A 19,893-nucleotide genomic window follows, 5' to 3' on the forward strand; every position below is an offset into this window, starting at 1 on the left:
GCAGCACACAGGACCACGTGTGCTGAATGGTGGGACAGCAGGGACTGTGGCACCCCACAAAAGCTCCTTAGATCAACCATCAGAGCTCACTTCGAGTCAAGGACTCGCTGTTTACTGATGGATTATTTTTGCTCTGAGCATTCACAAAATGAGGAATCTGGGGGGATTCTTGTCTGAACTCCCTGACCTGGAAAACCTTCTCTCCTATTTAGGAGGCGTTTGCTACATTGATTAACAAAAGTTCCCATGGAACTGCAGCTCTTCAAAAATCCCCCCCAAGAACCAGCACAGACAGAGGGGACAGCAGCAGGACACAAGACAAATGGGTTGCTTTGCTTTTGGCAAGACAACATTGACTTTAAACATTACAGAGTCAGGCTGGGAGCACCCACACAACACAATTCCCCTGCAGTGACCCCGCTGTGTCCCTCAGAAGGTCCCACAGAGACTCCCTGTCACAGCCACTCACCAAACCCCACTGCCAAGAGGTCACCAGTGGCTGGCAAGGTCCCACAGGGCCACTTTTAGACACAGCTTAAAGATCCACAGCCACACTCCTCAGGAAAGCTTTTTCCTGGCTCTTGATGGAGCGTGGCTTTTGTTTGGTCTCTGGCTGAACGTCTGAGTTAAAAATACAAGGCTATTTCTGGCAGAAGTGGGGGGTTTTTTTTCTGCCTTTGTATTGCCTGGTGTGCCCCCATGCTGCTGTCTCCTTTCTGGCTCAGATGAGCTTTGTTTTCCTTCTCAATGATCATGTTTGCACCGGTGAGCAGTAGGAAATGCTTTTCCCATCAGACCATTTCCACGAGCACTGCTGGGAACGAAGGAGGAGCTCAGAGAAGTCTAAAAAAAAAACCCCAGTTGGTGTAAAGATCCTGTCTCCAGGAGAGTGGCCAGAGAACCGAAAATCAGGAATGTCTGTGGTAAAAAGGGCTGTGTACACACACCCATGCACACAGGTAGAGCAGGATATGTTCTCCCCACGATCCACAGACCAGGAACAAAGGGCTCAGAGCTAGAAACGCTTTCAAGCATCCCCAACTCCACAGCCAGGCTTCATCCCCAAGCTCTGCAGCTCAGACCCAGCATGAAAATATTTAATTTCACTTTTCTTAAATGCCAAGAAAAAAATAGGCCTATCTTTCCTGGCTTGGATTTATTCCATCTGGAATCGCTGCATAATCAGGGCTGTGATAGTGTGTTACAGACTCAGTATAAAAGCAAAAGCCTAAATACTTCCAAGCACCATGAGATCACTGATCTTCCCTGTTACTCTCCGTATCTCCTGGCAACAAGCTGAGGACTTGGGGCTTCTCACTTGAGATCCCAGAGTTCAGATATCTCCAAGCCCCCTCCCACAAGCCAGGAGCATGCCATGGCTGTGGGTGTGATCCCTGTCTCCAGGACCCAGAACAAAAACCAACACAGCTGCAGGAAAACCTCCCCAGTATTTGTGTTTGTTCTGTGTCACAACAAACAGCAGCACAAGCGGAAGGTAACGGCCCACAGACAGCTCAGCTGTCAGGCTGAAGACATCAAAAAGGCACCTGGAGAGCTGTTCAGGACATGGATCCCCCATCAGCACCTGGGGAGACCAGCACAGACTGAGAAGGGCTCTGAGTCTTGAAGGGAACAAGCCCACTCCCCATGAGGCCCAGGAGGCTGAAAAATCAAGCTCAACGAAGCAAGGGGTCCAAACTGCTGTGTTTTCCTGGAATTCAAGGCATCACATCCTGACAGCGCCAGGAAAGCTCAGGTCCACACTCCTGTCCCTCAAGAGAAGGTTCCAAATATCACAGCTAAATACCAGTCTCTCACAAACCAGTTTGTGGTGGAGGTTGGTGCCACTGCTCTGGTAAATGGTCAGTAATTCTAAGGCTCAAAGAGGCAAAATGATTTGTCCAAGTTTGCCAAATTTCCAACAGCAGAGCTACACACGGGCTCTGTTTTCCAGCCAAAAGGCCAGCCCTGCACCGCGTCAGAAACGAAATAAGAACATTCTCTGCAAGAAACTCCTGAATCAGCACTAAAATAATAATAAATAAAAATAAAAAAAATACAAAATTTATAAAAACCATCTTCCTACCGACTGGACTCGGACTTCCCCAGCATCCAAGGGTGATGCACTTGGTCCCTGGGACTTCCTCTCCGAACTGGACTGGTGTTCCCGGTATTTCCTCGTCCTCGCGGGTAACGACAGGAACTCCTTCCCCGAGATCTTCAGGTCTCCCACGTGGTGGCTGTCCCCATTCTGGTCCTTGGGGAAAGCAAGAAACAAGTCAGTGCACCACTTGCCTGTCCCAGGTTTACGTGGAGATCTGCTGGCACGTACCCACGGAACGGGAGACACGGGAGCACGACGTGACCGTGGGGTTTGGAGGGTGGGAGATGCCACTCAGCACCTGCAGGGCTGAACCAGGACACCTGGTCTGTCCCTGCAGGGTGTGATTTTAGTGAGTGGAGAGGAAGCATCACCCAAACAACACACACAGGAGTCAACTCCTCCACAGGGAGAAGCGGCATCGTCTTAAAAACCCCCAGGTATGCAGGTAGGAGCGGGGCTGGTTTATTTATGGGCACAGGGAATGAGGGATGACAGGTGCAGAAACAGGCACTGCTGCGAGTGACTCCTGCCAACTGCACTCCTAAAAACCTCCTTTAAACAGAGTGGCAAGCTCATCCTGCCCAGGATACCAAACTCTTGGCATAAGTCCCTCCACTGGCTGTACCTCCACTCGTTCCCAGTGCCCAGCCCTGCAGCAGCCCATGGATAACCCGACCAGGCCCAAGGGAAGGATGCTCTCCACAGCATTTTCCACCTCTAGGATTTGCCTCCCAGCACAGACAGAGCACTGCCTGCCTCAGAGTCTCCCACTGCCTACAGCAAGAAGGAAACCACTGGGTAAGGGCCCTAAAAGGCAGATGGATATGGATGGCTGGAGTCCCATCCAGCTCTTTGCCAGCCCTCACACCACCAGCAGGACGAGGGGACAGCAGGATGATGTAAGTACAGCAGAAGGCTACGAGCAGTCTCACCCCTGCCCTCTCTGCTCCCTTAAATGCTTGTGCTCAGTGCTCCCACAGCCATAAACACAGGATTATCACCCCCAGGAAATGTTTGGGAAACGGAGGTGGCAGAGACTGCAAACAGGAATAGTGAGAACAAGTAAGGAGAGATTCATTTCCCAGGATGCTATTAATGGGACCAGCGCAGCCAGGCTAGTGTCCACAGCTTGAAAAGCAGCCACCTGAATATATTTCAGAACTAGAAACTGCCTTACAATGCCTTAGTTGGAGCCCTCAGAGTGCTCAGTGCATGACAGCCAGAAGAGATGACTCAATTACGGCACGTAAGCACCTTCAGGGTGAAACCCAGCATGTGATAAAGAGATTTTAGTCTGGTACAGAGAGGAAAAAACAAGAACCAAAGGCTGGGGGCTAAAGCCAGAGAAGCTCAAACCAAGGAAAAGGGCACAGGATGGAGAAAACAGGATGAGCAGGAAGGAGGATTCCTGCAATCTGCCAGGGCCCTGAGAACCAACGTGGGTATTTTCCCTGGCAGACAAACTCTGCCCCAACACACGACCCTGGGCAGAGGCACTGGAGCTCCTGACCTGCTGACTTTGAAGGCTGCCTCTGGCAGAGCTGGTGGGCAGAAGGTGAGACAATACCGAGGGGATGCTGCAGAGATTCACAGATCTCTGTGATTTGCACCTTACAATCCTATCACTCCCACCACAGTGAGCTCAAAGCAAACAAGCCTCTCCCACGGCTGTAATCCCCTTTCCCTATGAGCAGAGCAGCAGAGAGGAAGGAGAACTGCATCCAAAACACTTTCTCAAGTAGAGGTGAACTCACACACCCCACAGGACCACTGCAGGGGCAACAGGAGTACTCTCACCTGACTCCACAGCTCCTGCTTACCCCATCCTCCCCATGAAAGCCCTGAAATCCGTGACCCTGCCCGAGCTATTGAATGAGGTTCAGCTTTCACAGCAAAGAGCAGGAAACCAACAGCATTAACAGCATCAGCAGCAAGTCACACAGCAGCAGAGCCCCCCAGGCAGCCCTCTGGGCTGTGCTGCTCCGATGGGGACACACGATCCAATGTCCCCTGACATCGGACGTCGCTGTCCCTGCCATCGACACCCCAGGGATGGAGTCACACTGGTGAGAGCAGGGGCCAAAATGCCCAAGGGGCAGCTGAGAGAATTGATAAAAACACATCAGGGCACATGGAATCTATTTCCCAAAGACAGTCAATTCAGGGAGGAGCTTCTGGCTGGCCTTCTCAGCGCTTACTGGGATGTTCAGGCTCCCAAATGGTTTCTCAAGCCTGAGGCTTTTTCCCATTCACCATTTACACCCACCTGCAGCTTGAAAAAGTTTTTCCTCTCTGTGACAGTTCTGTAAAGGGGAAATTCTCCCTGGGATGCTCAGGAGAGCTGTGCCTGGAAAGCACTGGATGAATGTAAATTATTTGTGCCAAAGACATTCCAAAAAGGCAGAGCGTGCCTGGCCACCTCCTCTGGGAACAGGCACGACTGAGCCCCACAGCAGCACCAGTGCCTGCTGCTGGGCAGACAGAGCATCCTGAGCAGGATTTTCTGAGAGACTTAAACGATCCCTGGAGCTGGAAAGGCTCAGTGCCTCCCAGCTGGCTGCAGGAACAGCTCTTGCCCTGGGGACACGGAGAAAACGCTGATCTGCTCGGATCTGACGTTCCCAGCAGCGAAGCGGAGCAGAGGCAATCCTTGGAGCCCCTGGAACAGAACCCTCCTGCAACGCTCCAGCTCCTGCATCTGCCCTCTCTGTCACTCCAGCGGGGTGACAAGGCACCAGGATCTGCCACCAGCCCCTGCAGGGGCTGAACCGCTCACGATTATCCTTCCAAGAAAGGGCTGTTTTTTTCAAAGAAGCACAGAAGTGGCTTTTCAGCTTTGAGTGTCAAGTGCCTTTTTAGATAGACCAGCTGTTCCTCTCCTCCAAGCTCTCTAGAAACCCTCTTTGGTTAATCCCATTGACTCCAGTGATATCTGCTAATTGCATATTTCGCTGCAAATGAAGCCAGTCAACAAACCAGCGGGAATCTGTGTACAGATTCCCACTGACACTTAATCTTTGAGGCCACACATCTTCGCTTACCTTTTCAGAAGGGAACTTGAGGAAGTCTAAGCTGTCCATGCTGTTCCTTTGGAGTCTCTTTGGCCTGGCTCCTGCAAAACAACGCACCCTCACATCAGGGGGGTGTCACTCACCCACAGCACCAACGTCATGTCACGCAGAGAAAACTCAAACCACGGCAGATCCTCTGCTCTGGTTCACTGCAAAGCCAAAGGGATGGGATGTTGCAGCTGTGCTGGCCTTGAGATTCAAATGGGGGGGGTGGTTCTTTATTGTTTTGGGTCTTTTTTTCAAAGCACTATCCCAGCGCAGTCAGCACAAGCTCAGGCTGTGTGAGGCCTTCACCGCTGAACCAGAACCCAGATCACACAACCCTGATCTCAGACGGGGTCTCTGGAATTCAGGAGTTACAAACCCTGCTCAAAACCACAAAAGTCATGGGACAGGCATTGAGAAAAATCATAACAAAAATACAGTTTAATAATACATCTGTGGATTTGTTGCTTTATCTTTGTGTTTTTAACTCAAAGAATGTTCCTGGGACTCAACTTTGAGCTTTTCTCTACAGACACAAGGGCTGGAAAATTAAGTGAAGGAGCAAATGTTTTCTAACTACCATAAGCCTAACCTTAAGGGGAGCAAAACCTTGCCTTGAACCTGACAGAGAAATCAAAATTTGGCAGCACTCATATTTATTTCAGATTTCACAAAATTCACTTTAACATAGTATTCCAACAACAACAGAGTGGGCGAAACACAGTTCAGCTCTGACTCCTCATTTCCAAACCTCTTTGTCTCCACAGACTCCCTCCAACCTGCTTCCAGCTGCTCTGGCCTTACAAAATTGCCCTGGGATGCCTCCACCACACCTGGGAAAGCTCCTGCCTTTCCACTCTCCTGCTCCCCTTCCCCTGATCTTTCCCGAAGGCTCAGTTGAGCTGATTCCCACGTGACATCCCACACCAGCAACACCACGCAGGGCAGAAGCCAAAGCTCTCCGTTCAAGGTCCCATGACAACTTCCAGGCTTCAGGGGATATCCTGGGGGAGGGGGAATGGATGCCTGAGTGAGTGGAAACCCACCCCCACGCTGAGCCCTGAGAATGGAAACCACGGAGCTCTGTGTGGTTCCTGCAACAGCAAACTCACCAAACCCGACCATTCCCCAGCTTCCCACCACCAACAGCACCACTGCCTGCCAGAGCAGCCCCCATAGACCCTGTTGGAGCTGCTCCCTGGACAAACTTAACAGAGAGAAGGCACAAAATTCATAAATCAAGACTGACTGTGAGCAGAACATGGGGATTAAATGGCAAAAGCCCTCAGGTAGCAGGGATTCCTGCAGGAACACACACCCAGCTCAGGCAGGGCTCCAGACACCACCACAGCTGTATCTAAACTGCACCAACTCCAAGGACACCCCTGCTTTTCAAAGTTCATCCCTGCTCAGCTTCATGGGATATGAAACAAGCTCAGAGCAGCTGGGACATCACCAAGGGTCGTGCCCACACATCACAGCTTGGCTCTAAGTGACCCCAAGGTAACGTCTCTGCCCCTCACTCTCCTGAAGTGACTTCTTCTTGCAGCCACAAAGACTCAAATCAGCAAAATATTTCTGTGTGTTTCTGCCTCTCTGCTCCAAAAAGCACATCAGCACCAGCTTCTCTCTGAGGTGACTCATTGCCAGGCTTTGAGTTCAGAGGGACTGACATCAGGGCTGGCGAGGAGGTGCAGAGCAGGTATTGATGGGAATACACAGGAGAGCGAGGAACACACAGAATGATGAGCAGTGTCATTTCCATCAAACCTCACCCTCCTCCCCAATACAAAGCCAGTTGCTCAACTGGCAGCAGCTCAGAACATTTAGGTTGGAAAAACCCTCTGAGATGGAGTCCAAGCTGTGCCCGATCCCCGCCTTGTCCCCCAGCCCAGAGCACTGAGTGCCACGTCCAGTCATTCCTGGGACTCCTCCAGGTTTGGGGACTCCCCCACCTGCCTGGGCAGCCCCTTCCAATGCCTGAGCACCCTTTCCATGAAGAAGGGTCCCTGTGAGGCAGCTGCCAAATGGGTGAAGGGCTTCTGGCTGCTGCCACGTTGCTCAGGCAGGAGCTCAGGGAGGGGAAGGCAGAGATGGGTCGTTCCCAGTGGCTCCCAGTTACACACCACGACATTCTGGACACTGCTGTTGCTGCTCGTGGCTCTCAGAACAACCCCCAGCCTCACCTGTGGAGCAGCAAGGTGGGTCTGGAATGAAAGTCACCCACAAACACCTGCTCAGAGGCAGGTTTGGGTCTCAGAGCGATGCCCAGGAGGCCAGCCCAGCCCCTGGAAAGCGAACGTGCGTCACAGCTTTTAACAGCCACTTCCAGGAAAGCCAGAAAGCAGCAAAGTGTGTCCCATTAGATAAACACACACCATTTCCAGCCACCTAAAGAGTCATTAATTACACACCTCCGTCCTCAGGTGCTTTTGTGCCTTTCCAACAGCTCTGAACCACTGGCCAGCAGCCATTAATCCTCGAGCTGAGGAAACCTGCCCTCCCCGGTGTTAATTTAATAGAGTCAGCTGAGACCCCCCCAGCAGAACAACTTGTCTTTTTCACTTGTTTGGGGATGCTGGTGTCTCTCTTCTACCCTGTGGGGTTTACACACAGTTAAGCCAAGAGAGGAAGAAGTTTGGAGTAACAATCGACTCCAGAGCCACCCAACTTGGCTGTTTCTTCCAGGAGAAAACCCAACCAGTGCCGGGGCTGAACATCTTTCCCCCTCACCATGAGGATTACCATTAAAACAAGCAGCAGGAAGAATCAAGAGGGTGCCTATCCCTCAGGACCACCAGAAACTGGATCAACACAGGCAGTTTCTCCCCTTTACTCTGAGAGGTTTCCATACTCACAAGCGCCCCGCGACAGGAGTCCCGTTAACTTTCTGTCTCCACCCAGGACATTCCCTCAGATGGCTCCAGGAGTAACTTTCAGCCTCCTCCAAGCTGTTTTTCTCAGCAATACCTGCAGCACCACTCACTACCCAGCAGAAGGTTGAACTCTTCCTCCTCCTCCCCGGTGCCGATCACCAGCGGCGGCAGCAGCCGTGGATGCGAAGGACTGAGCAGCTGAAAACTCGGGTCTGTTCCTCTGGAAGGTTTTTTTTTTTCCTGTCTCTCCAGCATTTATTGGCATGTTTACCAAGCCTGCTGCAGAGTAACGGAAAACCTCAGGGGCATTTCTAAATGCTCTCTCTGTCTCAAAGGTTTGCTGAGGTCTCTTAACGGGGCAAGCTGAAACCTTCTTGTGAACATCAGCTGAGCAACACTCCTGACTGGCTGCATTCATGCCCTGTTTCCCTGCAGCTCCTTGGATGTTGTTCTTTTCACTGCTCAGGGGTGCTGTTTCTTTTTTAAATATTTTTTTTCAAAATCTCTTCCTCCCCCACCCCTGATCTCAGCACGACCGGGAACCAAGGGGATTTATTTTTTTTTTTTTTTTAATTTATTTTAACTTTCTCACTTTTGCAATTCGGTTCCTGAGGTGAGTTTAACGGTTTTCACGTTCTTGTGTTTGAAAACCTGATGAAGGAGCCACCTCCCTCCTTGGAAGGCAGCAACAGACTCCAGGGAAGGGGAAGTTCCCTGCAACAGAGCAGAGGGTGATGCTCAGGTGCCTGCCTGGGTGCATGAGACATCCTGGCTTCCCTCACATCCTCCCATCTCATAATTAATATCTGTTCTCCTATCTTTGGGACACTAATCCAACGTATCCAGGCCAGATACCCACCTAGATCCACCTGCAGTGATGGGGATGGCCCCTCTGCACATCCTTGTGCTACCTCTGATGACCTGGATACGGGAACCTCTACCTACAGTCAGGGGTTTGGGACTGAACCCTCCCTGCTCTCCTTGGGCTTTCTGAGCTCCTCTGTGTAGAGCTACAAGGAGCCTGCATGGCTGATGGAGAGGCTATAAAGCAGAACACGGACATGGTGCCCACAGCAGGCACAGCACCTTCCTCCCCTTCTTCTCCTAGCCTTGGGATCTGCCACCAGCTTCACACTGCCTGGGAGGGCAGGATCACTCAGGTCTCCAGAGGGAAGGGCTCTACTCCTCTATAAGGACAGGCAAATCCTCGGTTTTCAGGGTGCAATTAGAGGAGAAATCATAATATCAATAACCTGAGTTGGAGGAGGCCCACAAGGATCAGAGCCCAACTCCTGGATGCTCACCCAGTGAAAATTCTCCAGCAGTACCTCACTACAAAGTGAGATGCAGCCACAGGAAACACAAGGAGGTTTTATCAGAGGTTGGTGATGGGATCATCCCGTGGGAATGTGCGGTCGGACAGAGCTGGGCAGACAGTGCAGGCAGGGTTTTGCTCCTCCACGGACAGTCCCCGTACCCAACGGGCGCTGCCGAGATTTCACTTGACAAGATCGAGCAGAACATGTGTAGCAGCGACTCAGGGAGCCCTGCCAGGAGCTCTCATCAAGTTGACATGTGCTTTGATAACTCCAAGGCTCTCCCCCATCCCCAGCAGCTCCGAGAGCTGCCTACTCCCTCCCGGCTGGAGGGGAAGGGAGGCCCCCCCGCCGCGGATCGAGCGACAGTTCTATTTGCGGGCCAGGAACAGGCTGTACCCCTCTGGGTGGCTGCACCAGAGGAAGCACAATTAAACCTGACAGAGGACCCCATGGAAGACCAACAGGGAAAGGCTGTACAGCCAAATCAGCCCCCTCCCTGCCACCAGTGCTCCCGAGTGAGCCGCACGCACGGCTCGGTGGTTACCCCACAGAGCACAGGCTTTGCACCCCAAAGACCACACATCTGGCATAAGCTCCTGCTGTATTTTCATGAAAAGGTCATTTCTCTCTCTGTATCTGTATTAACCAACATCCTGACTTGTCTTTGGGATGAGTTCTTCCCGCTCTGGATGGTGCCCCCCCTGCTTTGTTACAGACCCAAACCTTGACTCTGGCAGATAACTCTAAATATTGTTCAATATAATTAAATCAGACCAGCCAGGTCTGGTTTGGGGTGGAATACTGGTCTGGAAACCCTCCCAAGCTCAGGAGTGACAGTGGAGATACGGTCCAGCGATCCCAGCGCTCGTGGAGCATCTCAAATCATACACTGCTGACATCTAATCAGGGGAGTTCTGTCAAGCTCCTTCTCCATTATTACAGCAAAGCTCTTAAAGAGGAAAGGGGGAGGGGGAATCAAGCACAGCAGCAAGCAAAGAAATAAGGAAAAAAAAAATCAGCCTCCAGTAGGACAAGCATCTCATCTAAGGCCTTTAATTAGTCTTCAAACACATAATGGGTTCTGGCACTATAAATCCACTTGACCTCTATTATTGTCAGCACTCGCCTGATAAATGGTGGCATTTGTTTTCCCAGTTGTTACTGGGATAGAACAATACTTTTCTCTAAATAGAGAAAGCAAATAATATCAGTTATTTACGATGACTGTGCCGTAAAACGCTGGCGCCGAGCTGTTGGGTGCCCGTCCTGAGAAGGACCATCTGCTTACCCCCCTGTCCTGCAGGCAGGAAAGGAGCAGGGAATCCCAACAGCTCTGGGCCCTTCTGTGAGGATACAGCCAGAGGGTACAGTGTAAATAACCCTATCAGTTATCTGAGGGGTTTGCTGGCTACACAGTCTAGACAAAGGCCAAGAGTCAGAGCTTACAACAGAAAGGAGAGTCCACGTGAAAATGAAGTCAGCCATAGCTGAGGGCCAGGGAAGCTGTGGGGAGGTTGTTTTCAATATGATAGCACATCAGACTTCCTCAGGAATGCTCTGGGCCCATGCAAGCTCCTCCATCAGCTCTCCACAGCAGAGCTGGGAGCCACAAGGACAGGAATGATCCATCTGTTGCTGGGGGATCAGGCTCCAGAACGTTTGCTCTGATGAGCTGAACCCACCGGCACACAGAGCACGAGCGGAGCAAATCCCAACCCTCCAGACAGACCCTGACCTCTACAAAAACCTGCTCCAGAACAAGAACCTTGCAGGTTTTTTTCCCTCCATGGTAAAACTGCTCCCTTTAAACAAGCTACACAGGGTCTGTGGTAACAAAGAGAAGCTCCTTTTGAATCAAGATGCTCGTCTGGTTGACTTGGCAGAAGATGCTCTGTGTTCGTGTCCCCCAGGTTCTGCATCTCCAGAATCCAGTCTGACAGCTGAGCAACTGGCTGAAAATAACTGAAATAACAGCAATACTGCACATCTACACAGCACCCAGGAGCCCTGGGGCGGTTGCTGACTGCACTCAGGGTGAGCAGCTACCACAGGAGCTTCTCAGGTGGGGACAGGGAATAAGGAGACACTCTGGAGCCTTCACATCCACATGGAAGAGATAAGGCTTGGAGCAAGAGTCCTCCTTGGAGATAAAGATGGCACGAGGGAGATATTTATGTTTTTCTTATTTCCTATTTATTTCCCCCCATGGGAGCAAACCCAGTGTAGGAAAGCTGCAATCTTTGAGTACAAAGTGATGTTTTTTGTAGCCTTACAACACCAAGTCCTGTGATGTTGGGCACGTCTTTGATTTCAGTTTTCCAAACGTGCAGTGGGCACTGGACTTTCTCTAACCACAACAGGGATAAGGCTCATTTGCAAACAAAGCACTGGCAATTTGGGTCAAAGAATGAAGCATTTTGGGGTGTATTTGCAGAAAACACAGAGCACCCAATCGTGCAACACCTCACAGTCAAATCCAAGCCTGGGAGCTTGTGGGAAGCTCGAGCCATGTCAGGCACAGCCTCCTCTAACCATAACCCCCCCCAGGCAATCGTCTGCTGAATGGATTAACAGTTGTGGGGACAGGAGGATCTCTTGGGAGATAAACTGAAGTGGGTGGAGCAGGCTGGGAGCAGGCATGTAACCCCAGGGCTAACTCAGGAGCTGTGTGATAGACTTGGCAGGAGCACCTGGCTCTCTTCTAAGGGCAGGATTTTCTCTTCCAGGATTCAGCAGAGTCTCCTGACCTCCCCATCTTCCATTACTAGCTTGTGTTGAAGGAGCAGAGATCAAAAAGGAACTGAGTTTGAGCAAGAAGGTGACAGTAATTAACAGGGGCAACATCTGGAGCAGCCAGACAGGCCCAAGGACACTTCGTGTCCTCCAGACTGACTCAGGGAGGGCAGAGGAACAGCAACCACATGTCAGCTTTGCAGCCAAACACCCACAGCAAAATCCTCTAAAAAGAGGGGGAATGCACTTGATCCCTCCTCCTGGGTGCTGCTGGGATCAGCCAGCAGCTCACACCAGCCAGGCACTGCCCAGCTATCGGAACACGGCTGCCCACGCTGGGCTGGGAGTCCACGAGCTCTGTCCCTACAAGGTGCCAGGGGTTTTGGGAAGCAAAGGTCTGTTGTCTGAGTGCTTTTCCCTGCCAGGTGAGGGAGGATGGTTCCTGAGGTCAGTCAAGAGATTACTGTGCCTCACGCTGAGGGTCTGGCCTTGCAGACCATGGTCAGTCACGAAGACTTGAAGAGCGAAAAAGTAATTCTAACTGGGTGAGAAAGAGGACTTTCTTCTTCTCCTTTCTTCCTCTGTGCTGCATAAAAAAAAATACATCAAGCAGAGGTATCTTGTTCCTGATGGCAAGGCTGTCCTGCTGGACAAAAGAGCATCATAACCATTAGCATTTCCATTACACACCAGCTACCAAAGGAAACTGTCTGTGGAAAGTGCCTTTGGGAAGCAGACAGCACACACCAGAGCTGGGATGGCTGCTGGAGTCTGGAACAGCAGCCAAAGGGAACTTCAGGCTTCCCAGAACCAAAAATTTCCAAAAAGTTCTCTCTCCCCACAACAAGAGATCCTGTGATTTAACAGATGGCTTTGCCAAAAGCCACGTTGCACCTTCTCTGCCACAGGCTTCAAGAACTGGCCTCTTCCTCATCCTCCCTTCCAGCACTTGCTGCTCTCCCCTGGCATCAAGATCAAACAAGCACCTGATTTGCACTGGCACAATGTTTTCTCCTCAGGTCCTGGAGCATTTCCTCTGCTGTATTTTACACGGATGCAGGGAAGAACATTAAACATTTCTTAACACTTCGGAAAGGATATTTCAGAACTTCCTAAAGCCAATACTGGGGCAGTCTGAAGTGAGTGCTAAATTACTCAGTTTAAATCCAAATGACTCAGAGGTTCTTCCCCCCCATTAGCACTGTTGGAATGATTTAACAGCTGTAACAGCAGAGGTTACTCAGATTTAGAAAAAAAACTCATTATGAAGATAATGAAGAGGCATCCTTCAGAAGCCCTACATTTTCACTCCATGGAAGCAGCATTCCCACCACAGACACAGGTCTTTTGGACACCTTCCTGCAGGCACATGGGAACGTTTGCTCCAGCTATCAGAGCACCACAAAGCAACCAGACCACCTTGCCTTCAGGTTGTCAACACCCTCATCCATCAAACCCCTGCGCAAGCAGCTCCAATTAACCAGCACAGCCTGGGGCTTTCATTTTCACAATGAAAAAAGGCTGAGCTGCAGCCCATCAGCTGCTGGGGGGAGAAAAAGAAATAAAAAACATCGAATGGAGCTGAGGATATTTAATATTAAGCAATTTGAACTGCTACACTTACTCAGTGTGACTGGTAGGGACGGGGCAGGTTCCATGCTGGAGCCGTTAGGGATGTGACCCTGCACTCGTCTGCCCAGAGGAAGCCAAATGCTTCCTAGACAGTGAAATCACAGCCTGAGGGAGCAGGGCTGTCCCACTGTCAGCAAGATGCTGGTCTCAGCCAGCCACATCTCTCGGCTGACAGTCAGTTTTCCGCAGGAGGGTTGAGCAAACCACGGAGAAAGGAACATCCTGGGCAGCATCCCAGCCCCAGGCAGGGGGTACAGCACCACCCCCTCCCTGCCTGCGTCAGCACAGGCATGGTCAATCCCGCCTGTTTCATCCCTAAACACCTCTTAGGCACTTCAAAGGTATTTAAAGCAAGCAAACCAACAAAAACAAGCAGGCTGGAAAACATGAAAGCAGGTTCCTTCTACCCCTGTCGGATTGATCCAAGGGTTCAAAGATTCCTGTGAAGAGGCAAACTCAGAACTGCATCGAGGACGCAAAGCCCCACAATCAAAGCCCTGCAGAGGGAGGATGGGATTTCATGCCCACCTGGGCTCAGCTGCAGAACACAACCTGAAGCACATCTGCCTCATGCAGGGGGGAGAGCACTCAGCACGGAGCCCCCTGAGCATCAAACCCACGGAGCAGCCTCGTGCAGAAGATGAGCAGAGGGGTGGGGGAAGTCAGGCCAAGTCCTTCCCTGCCCTCAGAGCTGCTGGGCACAGCAGGGCAGAGGTATTTGTGTACTGCAAACAGCACAGAGACCGTGCCAGGAGCCAGCTCACAGCGCTCTCAAAGCATCCACATGCCAACGCCTCCTGGAACACCTGCATCCCTCCCCACCTACACCCAGCTGCCAGGAGAGGTGTTGCTTGGTGTCTCCTGACACTGTTGCTGCCAGCAGAGATGATGGCTGAGGCTGACGTGCTGCTGAAAGCAAAAGAAAAGCAGCCCAGAGTGAGTTTTCACTTTGGAGGGGCACCAGGGCTGGCCTGGGCTGCTCCCTTCCTTCTGCCGGTGCCTGCAGCCCTGGGGGTGAGTGACCCCTGTCCCTGTGCTTCCTTCCTGGCTGGCAGGATGTCCTGGCTGGTGCCAGCACCCAAAGGGCAGAGCTGGCACTGGGGAAGTGAAGAGGACAATGCTGCAACATGAACCAGAGATTTACCCACCCAGGGCCAGCCCTGCAGGTGCTGCCTCCAGGCTGGGACAAGGAAGGGCTCAGCTCAGTGCTCCTGATCCCCTGGGCACAGGAGGGGGACATCAGGGCTATCCTGGGAACAGGGCTGGGGGTTTGCACCCCAGGACATCTCCCAGCACTGCTTCTTGTCCTGGTTGCCTTCACCCCTACAAATTGACCCCCAGGGCCACAGCGAGGCCCCTCACTTCTCTCCCAAAGGCAAAGCCAGCTCAGGTCTCAACTCCAAGTGTGTGAAAGAGGACAAGACCATTTTTTCAGGGACACGTTTTTGGTTGTTTGCAGAAACAAACCCAGCCTCTGTTTATTTACTTCATGGTTTAGCTACTCTCCAGCTTCCTTCAGTTTGTTGCTCTAAGCTCTCTGTGTTTGCGTTTCTCAACAAGGTCGTTGCTTTCACAAGACTTCTGCAGCGCTGCCCCACTCCCCTGGCCTCCAGCTTTGTCCTCTGACGTCCAAATACGCTCAGAATATTAATTAAAATCACAAAGTGTTCAGCAAGAGGAGCCAAAACAGCAGCAGAAAACATCAGACACTCCTTCCACCCCCAGGCCCCCCGTGAAGGGCAATGCCCAAGACCCAGCAGCAGATGTAGCCTGGGAAGGACATCCCAGTGATGGTCCTGCTCAGGGTTTCTCAGCCTTTATTCTACCTGCTTGATGAAATGAATGTGTTTTATAACACATGGTTTTAGCATCCTTAGGAATATGCAGCTCTTTTATAACCTTAAGCAGGGAAAAGAACTTGAAGGGGGAAAAAAAAAAAAATGGAAAGCTCTCCTGACCATGAGATTTGTCGACATCAAAAGGCACGGCTGGTTCAGAAGTCAACTTGAATCTCAACTCCCTCACCTGCTTCCTATTACAGAACCAGATGTTCCTCTTGCTGTAAATTGCTGCTATTAATAAGATAAATAATTATGCTTTCCTAATCATTTAATAGGTGCACAGGAGAGTATCAAAATTTCTGGCAGGCATTAAATGCCTCTCCCCTCTCTTAAGGGCTCAGAGACCCATTGGTGGCCTCTCATCCTCCACAGGATTTCGGAGTAAGAGAAGCTGAAGCCAAGATAAAAGCTAAGAGAGCCAGGCTCCTCTGCACAGGCTGTGCTGCACACCCATCCCCTCTCCAAATCTCCACGTGACAGGGACAGCACTTTTCCCACCTGAGATGTGTCTGTAAAAGCACCCAGTGTTTAAGCCAGATGTGATTCCCAACCCCCTTTCCCATGGCAGGACTGGTGCTGCACAACCCCAGCTCACAAACACAGGGGCAGCTGGTTTTTACCTCCCCTGCACGTTCCCAGGACCCAGCGAGGGACAGCCCTGCTCTGCCACATCCCTCCCTCTCTCTCCCCTGCAAGCCCCAGTCATTTACTGTTTCTCCTCCCAAGAACACTCTGTCCTTCTGTTGACAAACAGCCTCAGCCTTGGGAATGTGAGCAACAGCACCACAGATTAACGAGGTCACTGCAACCTCCAGAACTCTGCCTGCAGCTGCTCAGCCCCTTTCCCATCCTCCAGAGATCTCACCCAGACCTGCACGGCTCTGCCTCAGCCTGATGAGGGGGAACATCACTGCTGGCTCCAGATGTTAACACAGCACATCTGGATCACTGGAGCCACAGGTTCAGAGGCTCACCCTCGGGGTTAAGCCCAGTGACTGACCAGGATAAATCCCAAGCCTTCGGTGCCACACACTCCGAGCCCCCCGCTGCGAGATGGGGGTGGTGGGGCTGTGTCACCACCCACACGGGGGATGCTGACACACACCAGGCTCAGCTCTCCCCACGAAGGGCTCTGCTCAGCCCAAGACCCTCCCTGACCCCCACAGTGCACTGTCCTCACCCTGGGACACCAGGCCAGCCCACAGCAGGTGACACCCAAGCCCAGAGACAACAGGGAACGTGTTATGAGAGCAGAGAACCCCTTGCTCTGTCTTTTCCAGCTAAGAAAAGGCTGTGCAATATGGTCAGAGCTGCAGAGGTTCTCCCAGATGAACCTGGCTTGACCCTTTCCACCACAGCTCCTCCACACCACATGCTCACACCCCCACCCAAGCACGGCTCAGCACCCTCAGCTCTCCTGCCCACGCGGTCCTTGGCACTGCCCTCCTCCTGCACCCCTCCACTCCCAGCCCAAGGGACCTGGCACCCCACCAGCTCATTTCCACCACACTTCCCCCTGACCAACATCAAGGTTCATTTCCCGTTCCCCTTTCACAACAAAGGAACTTGCCAAAAGGGAAGCCCCTAAGGAGATGTTGGGAATGAGGGGAAGGCTCCAGCTAATGCGTTTTCCAGGAGTTACAAGGATGAGCTGACGTGCAAGAGGAGGCTGGGGCAGCTGTTGTGACCCCTAGCCTCTTTGAGGCAACAGCTCAGCTCCAGTGGGGCATGGCAGGACACGCTGGCTCCCTCACCATGTTTGATTTCCCAGGAAAAGCTTCGGCACTGACGTGGCCGGTGACACCTTTGAGATCGATACCGAGAGCAAACACGCACAGCCAGCCCTTCCCTCCCAGAGCCTCAGCCCAAGCATCACCTTCTCCACGTCAGTTCCACCACCAGGAAAGGGAACGCTCCGCCTGGGAAAGCGTGTCTGTGCTAACAAGGTCATATTTAATCAGCCAGCACCTCCCGGGACGCGGCTGGGGCTGTGTGAATTAACGAGTCTGCCCGCGGCACAGAGCGGCCAGCTGGCACTGCCCGTGCCAGGCACCCACCAGGGCCTGCAGTGGCCACTTCCAGGACATTCCCTGGAGCTGGGGGCACACAGCAACAGAGGCAGAATGACCCAGAGTCCAGTGCCCTGAGCAAAGCCGTTCTGTCTGCTGTGACCACGTCTTGCCACTCCTTGTCTCCAGGCTCAGCATCACTGCAGGTGTTCCAAGGGTGAGATGTCACCCAGCGGACTGATGCTCCCAGCCTGCCTTCAGCCCCTACCCTAGGCTTGTTTTTTGGGTGCTAATCAGAACAAGAGCAGCCAAAAATCCCCGCCAGTCACTTCAGAAAGCCTGTGGTATCAGTTAAATCAGTTAAAAGGGCCCTGCAGAGCTTTAAAAGACACAAAAGCCAATTTGCTGCATGGCATAGGGAATTTTATTCCCAATGCAGATTAATTCCATTAACTCATTCTGTGCCCTTTTTTGGGGCGATCCTTCCGTGCCCTGCCCTTGCAGGTTATGGAAAGCACAGAGCAAACACATCAACAACCTCCTTTCTTTTGAAGCCACTCTTATTTCCTCCCCGCTTGCAAACGCCTCCCCCTCCCCACACCACATCTTCCCAGAGACCTTCCAGTGCCACCAAAAAAAAGCCCAGAAAACTCACCTTGTGCTTCATAGCCAGAAGAGTGATTAGCTGCACCCATGTCCTCATCCCCAGGGCCCAGGCCAAGGGCTGACCTGAGCTGGGCCATGTTCAGCTGTGCCGTCAGCTCCCCGCTCCGGTCCCCGATCTGCAGCGGGAACACCAACAGGGCAGCTGGATAAAGGCACGTGCTCCAAGCAAACAGCCCCCAGCAAGGGGTTTGCCAGTCCCATCTCAAAGCAGATGCAGAACCAGCCAGAGGAGAGCTTGGAGACACCCTGAGAGACCACACAGCCCCAAAGGAACTCTCTGAAACTATTCCTCGGTGGTAATTTGGGATGGGATCCGTGTGTGCTGTGCTGCACCCCAAAACACGGTCCTGTGGAGATCAGAGAGGGCTCAGCTCGCCCACAGAACTGAGCCACGGTTAAATGTGCTTGTCTGGTCCGTCCTGCAGCCACACATGGCTTGGCAGAGAGCCCTGGAAATCTCAGCCCCCCTCCTCAAGTATTTCCATGGTTACTGAGCACCAGACACCACAGTGCCATCAGCCAGTGTCACACCAGGGCTCGGATGCTCCCAAAGCCCTTCTCTCCTGGCTCAGGTCCATACAACTTTGAGTTGTTCCTAGTGATCCACCCACACACAAGGCTCCAAAAGTCTTTTGGAAGTCCACATTTTTCCAAATTTCCACCTCTCTCTGGCCTGAGCCCAAGGAAGCTGATGGTACATGTTTGGGAAGAGCTCTGTCCAATGGCTCCTGCTGCTTAAAACAGGGATGTGACACTGGGCCCTCCTCAGAGTTCAACAGAACAACAAAATGCTGGTGCTGCACATCACCAGGGAACACAGAGAGGTCACCCAGAAACAGCCTCTCATCTTCAGAGCAGGAGCAGCCTCTGCGACAGAGGAAGACCTTGGCTGTTCCCCTGGAGAGGCCCAATTCCCTGGTAAATGCCTGGCAACAGCTCTTTTGTGGCCCCGTGCGATAGACGGCAGCGGGAGCCGTCCTGGAACAAAATCATAAATCCCCACATTATTTATGACAAAGCCCCAAGCGCCAGTAAAGGGAGGCAGATCAAAGGGCTTATCATCAGCCATAAATCCCCCTGCCAATTACAGGAGATTTGCTGTTGACATCATCTCCAGAGAAATTACTATGTCCTGGTTAGGTCTTAGAGTCCTTGATGCTCTATTAAATGCTTCCCTGACTTCCACTCATTCCAGATCATCTCCAAAGCCCTATTAACAACCCAGGAACAGACTGGCAGGACAATGATCCTGGGCAGGACCTGCCACACAACACACCACAGCAGAGCCCTATTTTCTGCCCTCAGCTTCCCAGGAGCCTCCTGCCACACTTGGGCATGGCAAAGGTATCCCAGAGCAGTGTCCGAGAGCTGGGGCAGCTTCCAAGGTTTTTAGGCACATGTCCTTTATTCCAGCTGTTTCAGGAGAATTTTGTCAGTAACCCCTGACCATCCTGCAGCAGCTTCCCCGAGCAGATTTCATCTGGATTCAAATGTCACCATTAGATTTTTGTTGGGGGGAAAGGGAAAAAGTGATGGGGAAGTGAGTTACAAACATTGGTGTGGAAAGGTTTAATTTCACAAGGTTTCTCCTGGGCAAACTGCACAAGCAGCTCACTCATTCCCAACCAGAACATCAGCTTTAACAGAATCACTGCTA

At 52.0% G+C, this 19,893-nt stretch overlaps 1 protein-coding gene across 2 annotated transcripts in view; it reads right to left on the reverse strand.

Moving 5' to 3' along the window:
- Positions 1-19,893, reverse strand: part of GPSM1 (G protein signaling modulator 1) — a 64,504-nt gene that overhangs the window by 18,712 nt on the left and 25,899 nt on the right. For both annotated transcript variants that reach the window (XM_050320015.1, XM_050320014.1), the window contains 3 exons: positions 18,226-18,352; positions 5,146-5,216; positions 2,087-2,257 (listed from right to left, as the gene is read on the reverse strand). In XM_050320015.1, the coding sequence (XP_050175972.1) occupies positions 2,087-2,257; positions 5,146-5,216; positions 18,226-18,352 (369 nt within the window). The remainder of the gene's footprint in view (positions 1-2,086; positions 2,258-5,145; positions 5,217-18,225; positions 18,353-19,893) is intronic.

Source organism: Myiozetetes cayanensis, unplaced genomic scaffold (assembly GCF_022539395.1).
Source record: "Myiozetetes cayanensis isolate MyiCay16 unplaced genomic scaffold, myiCay2020 scf23, whole genome shotgun sequence".
NCBI lineage: Eukaryota > Metazoa > Chordata > Aves > Passeriformes > Tyrannidae > Myiozetetes > Myiozetetes cayanensis.